The sequence below is a fragment of the Manis javanica genome, chromosome 2 (assembly GCF_040802235.1).
Source record: "Manis javanica isolate MJ-LG chromosome 2, MJ_LKY, whole genome shotgun sequence".
NCBI classification, from domain to species: domain Eukaryota; kingdom Metazoa; phylum Chordata; class Mammalia; order Pholidota; family Manidae; genus Manis; species Manis javanica.
Window position 1 is genome coordinate 3,798,535 of NC_133157.1, and position 15,486 is coordinate 3,814,020.

The 15,486-nt window shown below is 50.6% G+C and overlaps 1 protein-coding gene across 2 annotated transcripts in view; it reads left to right on the forward strand.

Moving 5' to 3' along the window:
* Positions 1 to 11,165, forward strand: part of AK8 (adenylate kinase 8) — a 116,147-nt gene extending 104,982 nt beyond the window's left edge. For both annotated transcript variants that reach the window (XM_073222288.1, XM_017643637.3), the window contains 2 exons: positions 9,627 to 9,707; positions 10,830 to 11,165. In XM_073222288.1, coding sequence (XP_073078389.1) covers positions 9,627 to 9,707; positions 10,830 to 11,067 — 319 coding nt within the window. In that variant the 3' untranslated portion in view covers positions 11,068 to 11,165. The remainder of the gene's footprint in view (positions 1 to 9,626; positions 9,708 to 10,829) is intronic.
* The last annotated feature ends 4,321 nt before the right edge of the window (positions 11,166 to 15,486 follow it).

Consider the following 15,486-nt stretch of genomic DNA (forward strand, 5'->3'; position numbering starts at 1 on the left):
CGTCAGGTGGAGCGCCCTGTGCTGAAGGCTGATGGGCTGGTGTGCCGGCCGATGGGGGGCAATGAGGGCGAGAGATGGGGGTGAGGGCGCCATGTTGGGGGAGTTTGGGCCCTGGGCCTGCGGGGAGTTGAGAAAAGACCCCGGCCAGAATATTTAGAGTGCTGCCGTGTCCCCACCCCTCCAGGCCGACAGCCGCGGGTGTAGATGGTGTCCGGGCCCGGCTCGGACTGGCCAGCCCGACAGGGCAGCTCCAGCTGGCTTTCCACCTGACCGCTGCCATTTTCGCCTTCAGCTGACTTGCCTTTCTCTCTGGGAGAAGTTTGCTGAACTTTGTGGCTTCCAGTAACTTGTGTTTCCTGAGCGGCTGGGGAGCGGCTGGGTGGCGTTGTGCGGAGGAACGATTCTCTCCTTCCCACGGTGAAGGAGGCAGAAATTTCAAGATGACTTCAAAGCGGAGGCGGATGGTGCAGGAATCCGATCCCCGGGTGCGTTTGGAGTGCGGCGGGCCGGGCTGCCCAGAGCGCTGGCCGATCTGCCAGTCGGTGTCAGTCGGGCGGGCGTCCTTCCCGCCCCTGGGTGGTCTCAGACGCAGCCAGGGTGGATTTGCCGTCATCAGTTACGCAGGGTTTTAAACAAGAACTGGCCAGCGGGGCCTCCGTTTTGAGGAGTGGGGAGCAGAAAGCGGAGGTGCGCGGGCGCTGCCGCTGCAGGCAGGAAGCCTGGGGCACAGAGCCGTGCAATGAGGTCGAGACGCTTGGCCTTTAGTTTTCAGAGTGGACCCTTGTCAGTGAAAAATACACAGAGTATAGATTTAAAACTTCTGGCCAGGGCCTTTTCCAGAGTTCAGGGGGGCCCCAGCCCCGCAGAGCTGCCGGGCGTGTTTCCGCACCAGGTCGGCCCCCTCTCAGCGGACGTGCCCCTAAGCGTGGATTTGGCACCCACTGTACGCCCACACTGGGCCCAGCGACCCCCTTACCTCACCGCCTTGTTCAAAGGGGTGGCCCGTTTTTTATTTTTTATTTTTCGAGAGTCCGTGCCTCGTTCACTCACACCTTCCATCCGGTCGGCCTCTCAGAGGCCCCTTCTGCCTCCCCACTCAGCCCTGTTCCGTCTTAGCCCCCGGTAACCATGCCCGCATTCCTCCCTGCCAGCCCCAGACGCTGGCATCTCGGCTGGGAGTCGGATGCTGCCTCCCTCTGCCCTTAGACGAGACGGAGGCCTTGTCCTCACACATCTCCAAAAAATGGTTACTCCTGCTCTGTGCTAAACAAGCACTGCGCATAGACTGTTTTGCAACAGCTTCAGTGCCACACCACCTCTCTGAGGTGTCACGGGCACACATTTTAGTGAGAGGACCAGACCACCCTGAGCGTCGGTGTGCGCTGTCGTTCTGCGTTGCCCCTGCTGGTTCTCTGTTCCCTCTGCTCCCCTGCTCCAGCAGAGGCCATTACGGAGTGGCCTTGAGAGAAGACGCCTTGACAATAGCCTGAGACTCGCGGCCGCCTGCCTGGAAGAGGGTGCTCTGGGTATGTCTTCCTGCCCCTAAAAGGGGCTCTGAGTGACAGATGCCCAGTCTTCATTTAAAACCGGGGTGGCACCATTGCCTTCTAGAGGGTGTAGCACAGCCCTTCAGGCTCTGAAGGAACTGGGGAAGGAGGATGCAGTTTGAGCTTTTCTCCAGAAACTGTTTTCCTAGACTAGACTTTCCCGATCCAAATGTCAAATGTAGAAATACAAGGTAGTAAGAGATCTTCTTGTGATTCCACCTGTATATCTTTTGCTCTGCATGTAATTCACATTTTTACATATTCTGGATACAAATCCTTTATCAGATATATGTTTTGCAAATATTTCTCTTAGTCTGTGTCATATCTTGCACTTAAAAAAAAATTGAGGTATTGTTGATATACAATCTTATACTGGTTTCAAATGTACAGCACAGTGGTTCAGCAGCTACCCATGTTATTAAATCCTCACCCCTTGTAGTGCAGTTACTATCTGTCAACGTAGAAAGATGTTACAGAATCATTGACTGTATTCTCCATGTCGTACTACCGTACCCATGACCACCTTATATTCTGACTACTAATGATTGTGGCCCTTTATTCCCCTCCCCCTCCTCCCCACCCCAACCCCTTCCCCTTGGAAACCACTAGTCACTTCTCAGTGCCTGTGAGCCTCCTGTGCTTTCCTTCTGTTTGGCTTTGTTCTTATATTCCACAAATAAGTGAAATCATATGGTATTTGTCTTTCTACACCTGGCTTATTTCGCTGAGCATAATACCCTCTAGATCCGTCTATGTTTTTGCAAATGGCAGGATTTCTTTTTTATGGCTGAATGATATTCCATTGTGTATATGTACCACTGCTTATTTATTCATTCATCTGTCGACAGGCACTTAGGTTGCTTCCATATCTTGGTTACTGTGAATAGTGCAGTGATAAACATAGAGGTGCACATCTTTTCAAATCAGTGATTTTGTTTTCTTTGGGTAAATTCCTAGAAGTGGAATTACTGGATCAAATGGTATTTCTATTTTTAGTTTCTTGAGGAACCTCCATACTGCTTTCCACAGCAGTTGTACCAATTTACCAATTTACATTCCCACCAGCAGTGTAGGAGGGTTCACCTTTCTCCACATCCTTGCCAACATTTGTTATTTCTTGTCTTTTAGATGTTGGCCATCCTAATTGGTGTGAGGTGAGATTTCATTGTGGTTTTGATTTGAATTTCTCTGATGATTAGTGATGTGGAGCATCTTTTCATATGCCTGTTGACCATTTGTATTTCTTCTTTAGAGAAATGTCTGTTTAGGTCCTCTGCCCATTTTTTTTTTCCTCTGCCCATTTTTTAACCAGGTTATTTGTTTTCTGGGTGTTGAGGTGTATGAATTCTTTATATATTTTGAATGTTAACCCCTTACCAGATGAGTCATTTACAAATATATCCTCCCTTACTGTAGGTTGCCTTTTTGTTCTATTAATGGTGTCCTTTGCTGTTCAGAAACCTTTTAGTTTAATGTAGTCACACCTGTTCATTTTTGTTTCCCTTGCCCAAGGAGATGTGTCCAGGGAAAAAAATTGCTCATGCTTATGTTCAAGAGATTTTTGCCTATGTTTTTTTCTAAGAGTTTTATGGTTTAATGATGTATATTCAGGTCTTTGATCTATTTTGAATCTGCTTTTGGTATGGGGTTAGACAATAATCCAGTTTCATTCTCTTACATGTAGCTTTCCAGTTTTCCCAACACCAGTTGTTGAAGAGGCTGTCTTTTACCTATTATATATTCATGGCTTCTTTATCATATATTAATTGACCATATGTACATGGACTTATATCTGGGCTCTTCATTTTCTTAATGTCTTTCAAAAAGTGTAAGTTTTTTATTGTTAAGATTTAATGAAATATGTTACCAATTTTTTCATTTTTAGGTCATGATTTTGGTGTCCTATCTTTAATCCCAAATCACAAAGATTTCCCACTAGAGGTTTAATCATTTTAGGTTTTATGTTTAGGTCTATTATCCACTTTGATTTTAATTTTGTGTATGGTGTGAGATATGGGTCAAGATAATTGGACGTCTAATTGTTTTCCATCACCATTGAGTTAAAAAAAAATCTTTATTGAATTGCATTGGCAGCTTTGTTGGAAAATTATTACCCATATTGGTATGAGTCTATTTCTGGACTCTCATTGTGTTCCTTTAATCTATGTGTCTAGCCTTTCACTAATACTCATACTGTCTTGACTGCTGTAGCTTTGTAGTAAGTCTTCTAATCAATTTGTTCTTCTTTCTCAACATTGTTTTGGTGATTCTAATTCTCTTCCAGAAATACCTTCCATATCAATTTGAGAATTGACATGTAGAATCTTTTAAAAACCTTGCTGGAATTTTGGCTGCAATTGCATTGAATCTATAGATCTGTTGGGGGAGGACTGACATTTTAACAATACTGAGTGTCTGAGTCCATGGACATGGTGTAGCTCCCCATTTATTTCAGTCTGATTTCTTACATCAGTGTTTCATAGTTTTCAGCATATAGATCTTACGTATTTTCTTAGATTTACACCGAAGTATTTCATTGTAGCACTATTATAAATGATATTTTAAAATTTCAATTTCCAACTGTTTATTGCTAGTGTCTTAAAAGTCAGTTTATCTTTTGTATATTGATTTTGTATCCTGTGAACTCAGTCCACTGACTTCTGGTTATAATAACCTTTCTGAAGATTCTTTGGGACTTCTATTTAGACACTCATGTCATCTGCAAATAGAGACAATTTTATTTTTTCCCTTTCAATTTCTATGCATGTTATTTCCTTTTCTTGTCTTATTGAACTATCCAGGGCTTCCAGTATAATGTTGAATAGGGGTAGTGAGAGTAGATGTCCTTGCCTTGTTCCCAGTCTTAGAGGGAAAACAGCCTTTCACCATTACATATGGTGTTAGCTGTAGTTTTTTTGTAAATGCCTTTTATTGGATTGAGGGAGTTAATTCTATTCATAGTTTGCTTAGAGTATTTATCAGGAATTGATGTAACATTTTGTTAAATGCTTTTCCTGCATCTATTGAGATGATCATATAGTTTTTCTTTGTTATTCTAACGATATGGTATATTACATTGATTGGTTTTCAAATGGTAGACCGTATTTTCATTCCCAGGCTAAACCCTACCTAATGTTTGTTTGTCTTTTAATGTATTTCTGAATTCAATGTGCTAATATTTTACTGAGTATCTTTGCATCTGTATTTATGAGGGATGTTGGTGTATAGTCTCTCGTACTGTCTGTCTGGTTTTTGGTACGAGGGAGAGGCTGCCTAATGAATGAACTTCTACTCTCTTCTATTTTCTGAGAGTTGTGTAGCATCAATATCATAGTTAGTATAGAATTAGTACTATCACATGGTTCAGATTTTTTGGTCCATCCATTTATTTGCATACATGTGAATATTCAGAATCTCATTAAATTCTAAGTTTATTCAAGGCCAGAGAACCACCCCTTCCTCTGCCTTTACCATAATGTCTGCTACCCCATAATGTTTTTTTTGTTTTTGTGGTAAAATATATAACACAGAATGTACTATTTTAATCATTTTTAAGTATACAGTTCAGTGACATTAAGTACATTCACATTGTTATGCGACCATCCCCACCATCTGTCTCCCGTTTGAGCTTCTCAGACTGAAACTCTGTCCCCATTAAACACTAACCCCCGTCTCCCTCCTCCAGCCTGGCCCCCACTATCCTACTCTCTGCCTCTATGAATCTGACAGCTCTAGGCACGCCAAATAAGTGAAACCATAGAATATTTGTCCTTTTGTGTCTGATTTATTTCACTTAGTGTAGTATCTTCAAGGTTCATCTGGGTTGTAGCCTGTGTCAGGATTTAATTCCTTTTTAAGGCTAAATAATATGTCAGTGTATGGATGGACACATGTTGTCTCCCCAGTGCCCATCAATGGACATTTGGGTTGCTTCTACTTTTTGGTTGTTGTGAATAATGCTGCTATGAATTTGGGTGTATAAATATCTCTTCCATTCTCTGCTTTCCCTTATTTTGGGTATATACTCAGGAGCAGAATAGCTGAGTCGTACAGTACTGTGTTTACTTTTTTGAGGAACCACCACCAAACCATTTTCCATAGTGGTTGTACCATTTCACATTCCCACTAGTAATGTACAAGTGTGCCACCTTCTCCACATCTTCACCAATGCTTGTTACTGCTGGCTTTTTAAGAACAACAATCCTGACAGGTGTGAAATGGTATCTCATTGCAGTTACACAATGGTACTTTGTATAGAGTTTTGCACATAGTGGAGGCTTATTGATTAAGATCAAGAGGCTAACAGGGGCAAGCCTCTGCTTCTGGGGAGGCCTGGGCACCACATTTATTTAAAGCAGTTATTGTATGTCACACTTCTCACTTTACCAAATCTATCTGTGGGTCCAGGGAAAATTCCATCCCTCATTTCCAGGGAATTTAGCTCCGTAACAGAGGGGAAGCTTCAAGGCCTTTGAGGAGGACGGCTTCCTTTGCTCCCCAGACAGAGTCCAGGCAATGTGGCCAGAGGGGGCATGATGAGGGTGGGACAAGAGATCCGAGCTGTCACTGGGTGTCTGGCACCAATGCCCTGGGTGGCAGAGTGTGGGCCTTCACGTCTGTGGGACCATCCCCCGTGGTGCACTGAGCAGTGGTCCTCAGCCCTGACCACTTACCGCCATCACTGGTGGACTTTAAAAGTCTCCCTCTCCAGGTCTCACCTTGGGCCAATTATAGCAGAACCTCTAGGGGTGGGGCCCTCAGTATCCTCAAAGCTCCCACATGGTTCCAGGGTGGTAGTGAGGCTGATACCTTGGATTAGAGCCAGGAGCAGAATTCCCACACCTGCCTGAAAATGAGAATCAACTGTGCTGCTGATTTGCAAATACAGGTCCCCCGGCCCCTCCTCTGGGGGTATTGGTCCCGTAACTCTGGGAGGGGCGCCTGGAATTTGTATTTTAGATTAGCCTTCTGGGTGATTCTCAAAGTCAGACAAATCTGGGAAACACAGAATCAGAGTGGCACTTGTCCAGCCTTGACATGCCAACAAATCTTTGTGGATCTTGTGAAAATGTAGACTTTGGTTCAGTGGGTGGGCTGTGGTGCCTGAGCTCCCAGGTGCCGATGCCCCTGGTCCAGGGACCTCACTTCGAGCAGCAGGAATTCGAGGCCTCCCTGGGCACTTTCCACCTCCCTGTGGACGCAACCAGCAGCCTGAAATTCTGCAGTCCCCACAGCAGGTGAGCTCCCGCTGCCGTGAGTCCAGGAACCCCTCTACTCACCAGGAGTGTGCATGCCCCCCACAGCCTGCTTTCCCCACTCTCCCATTCCTGGCTGTGTTATCATAAATGGGGAGCAGACTAAAAAGCCAGCAGGTGAGGGCATGCATGGGGTGCCGTGCCTCCACAGAGCTGCTCAGGCCCCCCACTCCGCCCTGCCACCTGGCTCTGGCACCGTGTGCCAGGAGCCTGGCAAATCAGACGCTTCCGGCATGGAAACAGCTCCTTTCCTGCAAGGCTTTTCCCAGCGACGTGTTTCAAGTACCAGATTGGTATCCTTGTGCTTCTGATGTCTCCAGTTTTTCACAAGCCATTCCCTTGAATGATGACAGTGGTCTTGATATGCTGGGTTAAAGATCTTTCAATTGGGGCTTTTGTTTATGAAGCAGCATCAATTATTAGGGATTTCCAAACTGGCATCCTTTCTACTGCCGTTGGCATCTGGAGCAGCACCATCAGTCGCCAGCGGCGGTGACAGCCGTGTTTTGGTGTTGGTGTTGGGCCTCACACGTTCTGGGGATGCGAGTCGGGGGATCAGCATGTTTGGAGTGTAAGGGATAAAAGCATGTTGAAACACCTGTGTTCCCCGTGTTCAGTTGCTCCCCGATCTCGCATGTTTTATTTGGTGGCTGTTATTTTGCAGCACGTTGTGAGAGACACATGTGCGGGAGAGAAGCGGATTTTCATGGCTCCCAGCCCCCAGGCCGCTGAGGGAACCGTTGCGCCTGCTTTGTGGAGGGGTGGCTGCAGCTTGCACCGTGTGCCAGGGAGGGGCCTCTCGGTCACGGGGCAGAGGCGAACCGTGGCCAGCAGCAGGGGCGAAGTGAGAGAGGGAGAGGCCGGCCTCGAAGCAGAGAGAACATTTGGCTCAGGGACTCATATTTTTGGAAAGTTCACACATTTTCCCGAAGCAAGGGCCATTAGTGAGACTAGATGTTTGAGGTGTCCTTTGGACAACGGCAGGAGGCCCAGCTCAAACCCGCTTAAACAAAAGAAGACGTTTATGGATTCGTGTCACGGTAACACTGAGGTGTGTTGGCTTCAGGCACAGCTTGATTCGGGGCCCGAGTGCCCCTCACCATGTCTCTGCTCTTGTGAGGGCTGGGGGCAGGGGCCTCATTCTCAGGTAGGCTCCCTCTGGGCGCAGGCCGCCGGCAGCCACACTTCCACTTCATCTGCTTAGCAGCCCCCCTGAAATGAAGCTTCTTTATCTCTGACAAGCTGTGGGGCAGCGGCCGTCCTGCTCCTGTTCCTGCGACCAGGAGGAGCCGGCACTCAGATTGGCCACATCTGGGCCTCCCCGCCCTCCTCTCTGGGGGGAGTTAATTCCAAGCAAGTCCCAGGGATGAGAGGGGATCAGGCAGGTTTCCCAGAGGGGCCTGGGAAAACCAGCATGTGGTCTGTAAGCGGAGGGAAGTGGTGAGTGTCAGGGCAGCGTGCAGCACCCGGGGAAGGCCAGTTCTGCCACCTCCTCATGGTCCACTGGGGCTGCGTCCCTCATCCTTGAAAACACAAGGGTTTGATTCAGACCCGTGACTCATAACCATTTTCAAGAACTGGCACCCCTTAGAGAATCGGCTAAGAAACATGGACCCAGCACCTCCCAGAAAATACTGTAGTCAACAGTTTGTATGTAATTTCCAGGGGTCACAGGATGTGTGGGGGCGCCTGGTGCCAAATCCCTGGCCCAGGCACTCTCCAAGGCAGAGGGTTCCAGTCCCTGGGGGATGCTAGCCTCCTCCAGCTCCCCTGATGAGCATTCCTGTGGGAGTGGCAGAGCCTCAGCAGCCCACCCAGGCACAGGCTCCCAGGGCACTCTGATGCACCTGGTTCCTGGGAATTAGGGAAACGTGCCCAAGAACCTTTCAGCTGTGGAACTTAGCATCATTCACAGTTAGCTGTTTTTTGGCTGGGATGGAAGAAAGGCAGTCGGCAGAAAGAGTTTCTCTTAGAAGGCTAGATCTGTGTACCAAGCAGTCATGTACTCATTCCTTCACAAGTGTTCTTTGAGCACTTGCTGGGTGTCAGAACACTGGGTGGGGGCTGGTCATTGCTGGCCCTAGCAGGTGGCACCTGGGCCCGAGAGGCTGGTCCAGGGCCCATGGGACCGCCGTCCCATTGGACCCGCCGAAGCTTGGCCTCTTGGCAGCCAGAGGTGAGCACTGCCTCGTCCACTGAGCTCGGATTTGGGCTGTTGACTTTTGAGGGTCCTGTTCCCTTTGTTCTGGGGCTCCTTTGTAAAAGAGGAAGTGAGGAAGCTTCTCCCAAGGTGAGCCCGGGCAGTCAGCACAGCTGAACTCTCGGGAAGGCATCCAGTGATAACCTCGATTACATGATGCACCCACAGCCATGTTTGAGTGCCGAGGTGCACACACCCTGCGCTTCATCTCATTAAGTCCCCAACACCGGGGACTATTTTTAGCGCCATTTTGCAGTTGAGGAAATCAAGCAGGAGGGTGAGGTTGTGTTAGTCACACAACAAGCCCATGGGGGAGGTCATTCTAACCCAAGTCTGTGTGACTGCACCAGGATAAGGCATCTGCCCCCCCTAGCCCAGCTGACCGCTGCCTCCTGGGGGGCCTCACCCAGGAGTGATGGGGGCTGGGAGCTGTCACTGAATCAAGGGTGCAGAGAGCTTCCACTGGCAGGGAAGCCCCTGCCTTTATCCCTCCCTGGACCCCGGAGCCCCTGAGAGGTGGCACCCGGGTCTCCGCCCATGCACAAGGGACGATGCTGACCCTGCTCTCAGGGACAGGAGTCCAGCCTGGGGTTCTCTCCAGCTCACCTCGTTCTTTCCCTGTAGGGTGTTTTTCCTGAATGTGCCATTCGATTCTGTCATCGAGCGGCTGACCCTGAGAAGAACTGATCCTGTCACTGGAGAAAGGTTCGTGTCCGGCTCCCGGAGGCTGGCTGGCTGGCTGACAGATGCCAGGTGGGATGGCTCCAGGGCTGACACTGGTGGCTACTGGAAGGAGACTCTTGAAAGAGGAGGGCTCATCCGGCTGGCGACTCTGTGCGGTGTCTGTCAGCCCTTTTTGCCTGGAAGAGTAACCAGGAAATTAATGACTCAAGTGCTATAGAAATTGGAGAAATAGTCCCCCCCTCTGTTCTGGGGCCACAGTTCTGACCCCAGCATGTGGAATGGCCACCCTGGGCAGGCATCACCTGTTCGCCTCTCTGGGCCTTTGCTTTCCCTGCGATGCATCCCGGAAGTGGCTGCGGTACAGACACATCCATGGTTCACATCACAGGCCATCTGTGAGCCTTCCCATAGTGACAGGAGGTAAATTCTGGCCTTTGTTCTGCAGTCTGACCAAGCCAGTCACTGCGTTCATGTTGAAGTGGAGCTTAAAGTCCCCACGATCACAAAGAGGTAGAAGCTCCATCCTCCCTGGTTACCAGGCCGTCATTCTTGGCAGGGACTTAGGAGTGGAGTGGGGAGGGGCAGGCAGGGAGCAGCAGGACTTTCCTAAACTAAGGCTGATGTCTCACCCTTGCTTGAGCACGTCAAGAACGATGGCCTTCCTGGCACCCTGCCCCGGGGGTCTCTCCCAACAGTGACTGGGGCGCTTCCTGTCATCTCCGTTCACACTTGTTGTTAAAATGTCCCACTCCCCCACTTGACTGTGAGCTCCGTAAACAGGTAGCATCTGCCTTGCTTGCCATTACATTGTCAGTAGCAGATATAATGCCAGATGGGTAGCAGGCGCTTAATAGCTCTTCTTGGGAAGGAAGAATAAAGAGAAAGGAAGGGAAGGAAAGAAACAGAGGAATTTGGCACTTGATATATTCCATTCTGTCCTTTTGTTGGTCTGTAGCCCTCTCCCCGGGGCAGGCTCCGTGTTTGCGGTCTCTGTAGCTCCAGGGCTCAGCTGAGGATGTGAACACAGCCGGTGCTCAGGGACAGTTTGGTGACAGTGGTGACCAGTGGGTCAACAGTTGGGCCCTTTTGTCCCCTGCCCTCTGGGCTAGACCACGGTCCACTGCTTCCCTTTTTCTCTTGTAGGTACCACCTCATGTACAAGCCACCTCCGACCATGGAAATCCAGGCCCGCCTCCTTCAGAACCCAAAGGATGCTGAAGAGCAGGTCAAGCTCAAAATGGATCTGTTCTACCAGAATTCTGCTGAACTAGAGGAGTTCTACGGACAGGCCGTCACCCTCAATGGGGACCAGGACCCGTACACGGTCTTCGAATACATAGAAAGTGGGATCATTAATCCCCTGCCCAAGAAAGTTCCCTGATGGGCCCAGAGCAAGGAGCACCCCCGGGGAGACAAAGGCCACCCCCACTCCACCTTCTGGAGCCTTAGCCAAACCAATAAAGAGTGCTGGGTTCAGTCTTGCGTGTCCTGAGGTAAGGTGGCCTTGTTTGGGGGTCTGGGAACACAGGGCAGGCAAAGCCCAGGCGGCAGTGACGTAGAGCAGGGCTGGCCGCATCGGCACCAAGGCTGCAAGCGCCCTCAGAGCCCTCAGGACCTCTGTCTTTTCTCACAAGCAGACAGAGTAACCACAGCCCCTGCCTCAGGGATCGTTGTGGAATTAAATGAGGAGTTGCAGGTAAAGCTGTTAGCACAGTGCCTGGTACACAGTAGGTTCTCAGTAAATGTAGTTTTAAAAAGAGCCATGCTCTACCTACCACTTCAGCATTTTATTTAAAAATAATAATAATAATGATAATAATAATAATAATAAAGGGAGAAATGTGGGATTCACATATAAATCAAGTATAAAAATCAAATGAATATTCATATGTGACCTGATTGTTTATAGTTCATAATGCATGATCAAAACCGAAGGTTTTTGTGATGACTGCCCTTGTACTGTTCACCATGTAGGAACTTATTCACTATGTAAGAATTTGTTCACCATGTAAGAACTTGTTCATTATGCTTCAGAAGATTGGAGACTGACGAGAATTAGGTTGGGGGTGGATTAATGATTGTGCATTGAGCATTGACTCCCCTATACGGAATTTTATTGTTGTTACCATTTGATCAATAAATATGAGAGATGCCCTCTCAAAAAAAAAAAAAAAAGGGCCATGCTCTCTAGAGCAGCAATGTCCAGGAGAACTCTCTGGAACGACGGGCATGCTCTCTCTGCACTGTCCAGGATGGCAGCCACTAGGCAGGCAGCTGTTGACCCTTGAAACATGGCTGGTGCAGCTAAGGAGATAGTTTTTAATTTTGCTTAATTTTCACTAAACGTAAATAGCCACATGTGACTAGTGGCTGCTGCGTTGGACAGTGCAGTTCTTAACGACTCAACTGTTTCTTAAGGTTTTCTAGAACCCCTCAGAGGGCCTGCCCTCAGGTCGCACTGAAACAGCCTCTCTGGGGCCTGTAGAGCCTCCTGTGCCCAGGGGTGGACCCTGAGGGGCAGGGGGGTAACATCCGAGGCCGGTGGAGCTCTTGTTCCTCTTCCATGAGCCCCTGCTCCCCCATTAATTCCTCTTATCTCATTATGTAGGTACTTGGGGGGTCTCCCCATCAACAGAAGACACAATAGCCACGGAGGTTAAGTGGCTGGCCTGAGGTCACCCAGGCGCCTAGTGCTCTGCGCTCTGTCTGTTGGGCGTCAGCAGGCCAGGCCAGCCTGGGCACAACCCTAGGGCTCCAGCCTCAGGGCTCAGGGAAGCTCGGAGACGAGGCCTGGTGGTTAATGCCCGTCTAGCCTGGAGTGGCCCAGAGTCCCTCCAGCAAAGACGGGACCCTGGCTCCAGCATGGCGGCCGGTAGCTGGTGGGCACTGACCCAGCCTCCTAGGCCTGCCCTCCTACTTCTGCCCCATCACAGGCAGGTTGAGCCCCAGGCCTGCCCCTCGCAGGATTCCTGTAAAACCAGAGCAAAATAGTCATTGCCTGCTAGGTATTGTGGGGTGAGATGAGTTCATGCATATACTGGCCCCAAACAGGGCATGGCTCACAGTACATCCTGGATAAATGATGTCACTGTTGCTCATCCAACTCAGCTGCCCCAGAGGTCAGTGCTGTTTATATCCTTGGGTGAGGAAATCGGGGCTCAGAGAAGCTAAATGACTTGCCCAGGGCTGCACGTAGTAAGTGGCAGCAAAGGGTCAGCACCCAGGCCCACCCTGGTGGGTCCCTGAACTCCACATGCGTGAGCATCTGCCCACCTGGCACCTTCACTGTTGGAGTCTCAGAGGGCATCCTGGCCTGCCGGGCCGGCGGGGGAGCCCAACCCCAGGAACAACCCGTGGACAGGCGGTGCCGGCGCCCCTCCCGCCCCTCCGCGGTCCCTGGCCCCCTGAGCTCCTGGCATTGGGCTGTGGGCGGAGGGCGCCGTGGCTGCAGGGGCAGCGTGGGCCTCATTGAGATGCGCTCAGACGCCCTCGCTGGGCGCGCCCCTCGAGTGTGCGGGGGACGGGGGCGCCGCCCCGGGCTTGGCCCAACGCGCTCCTGTTCGTGTAGACCGCACCCTCGGAAGCGACGCGAGCAAATGGCACAGGTGCCCCGCGAGGCCGCAGCTTCTCCCCTTGCTTTGCGAGGCGAGGCTTCCCGCTCCAGCACCCAAGCTGCGGGACCCTTAGGCTCCCGGTCGGGCGCCAGGCTGCAGCTGTTAGCATCCAGTTCCCGCCCGCGGGCGCTGGTCCTGGGCTTCCTGGTCCCAGTCCCCTGGCTGCAGGGCAAACGCCTTGTTAATTGCCAGATCAGGGGCAGCACTACAAGCTGACCTAGGAAGTCTGATTAACGGTGGCAACTTGAAAGAGAACAAATCACTCTGATGTTGTCATCATTAAAGCACGTGATTCATTCCAACCTCTTTTATAGTTAAGTTGTCACCACAAACTCCCTCTGCTCTGCTCCCAGAGTGTCACCCTGGTGGGTGTCTGTACTGTCCCCTCCCTGTCCCACCCCTCTGGCAGTGGGACATCCAGATGGTATGCAGAGGCCCCTTTGGGGTACCTGCCTGCCTACCCCTGGCAGCCTCCCCAGGAGTCTCTCCTGTGGAGCCCTCTACCTGGCTGCCGCTGATGCCACACCTCTGGCTGTTCTGAGCTGAGCCAATCACCTTCTCTCGCCCAGGTACTTGGGAAAAGATCAGAGGGCAGCTGGTCAGGCTCTTCTCGCTGTTTGCAGGAAGGAGAGGATATCCGGAGTCTGTCTGGCCCGTGCGCTGCGCAGTGCCGCAATGCAAGTCATCAGGCATGTACCCACTTCATTCACTCCACAAGTCTTTGCTGAGTGCCTACTATGTGCCCAGCACCAGGGACTTAGCAGAGAAAAAAGCGACAGAATTTCTGCCACTATAAAGCTTCTGTTTTCCAAAGACAATGGCAGAAAGATGAGAGAAGACAGACTGATTTCTGATGGCTCCTGAGGTCCGTCTCTGTCCTTGGGCCCCATGAAGCATCCCTAGGCCTTCCCAGCATGCTCATCTTTTTTTGCAGGGGGGGTGGTCAGACAAGGTTCATGGGCACAGTGGTGTAATTAGGGTGAGTCTGGGGGTGTGTCCAGGGGCTCTGGGAGCAGGCAGGAGAGATTTAAATATGGGAACCGGGAAAAGCAACAGTAACAGGATAGTGTTCCACACTCCTGGGCTGGCAATAATGTAAAAACTCCTTCAGACCAGCAGGGCTGGAAAGGGCACCGCCATGTGGAAAACCACCGGGGTCACCTGGTAAAGTGAGTGGTTAAGCGTAAGAGACTGCAGGTGAGTTAACAAACGTGTGAGAGGCACCTGAGGAGCTCGTTCACCTTGCAGATTCTAAGAGCCCGCCTCTTGACGCCCTACGGAGCCTCGCCTTCTCACAGGCAGCCCGGCTTGGGTGCTGTTGAGAGAAACAATTTAGGATTAGCAGCTGCACATTCCTGCCGGCAGCCTGAGGATGATGCACAAATGCAGAGCGGGGCAGAGCTCCGAGACTCAGACCCAGAGAGCTGGAGCGGAAGAGCTGGGCTGAGTCACCTCTGACTCCTGGGCGCCCAGCACCACCACTTTTGTGTCTTTAGGGTAACATTGATCGTTATCACCACCTGGCCTGCAGTATTGCTTCTGGTTTGCATCCAGGCTGGCAGCAGCAGTTTCAGGGAATTCCGCTTGGCCCTTTCTCCCCGGGTCAGAGAAACAGTGTGTGGATAAAACGAGAGTTCCTGTGACCAGGATTCACCTGGCCCTGGTTGACTAGCGCCCTGCACACCTGTGGGCAATACATGGCTCTTGACTGTATAAAGAGCTCCACCCAGTGCTCTGGGCATGATACGGTGGCAGGGCTGCAAGGCTGCAGGAGAGCAGAGTGGAGGCTGGAGTGGTGGCAGCACCGGGGACAGAGGCCCAGAGGACGGCTGTGTGGGACGGCTGTGCAGAGAAGCCCAGAAAACAGCTGTGTGGGACGGCTGTGCGGACAGAGAGGCCCAGAGGCAGAGACTGGCTTGCTGCATACAGACTTGCTCTGAGTGAATGGGATTTTAGTGACTGACCTGCCACCTGGAAATAAAGTTGGGTATAACCCTTTCACCCCAAAAACGTTCTACTGCCATTTCTTTGGTCACACTGAATCCATAGCGAACTTGCCCAGGGCTGAAACCCATTGGCAAGACACAGTGCTAAGTTTGTCATTCCAGATAGGAATCTGGAATTGGGGCAAGGGCCGCAGGGTGGAGTTTCAAGTCCACTGACCCCATTTTAATCATTGTTGGTTA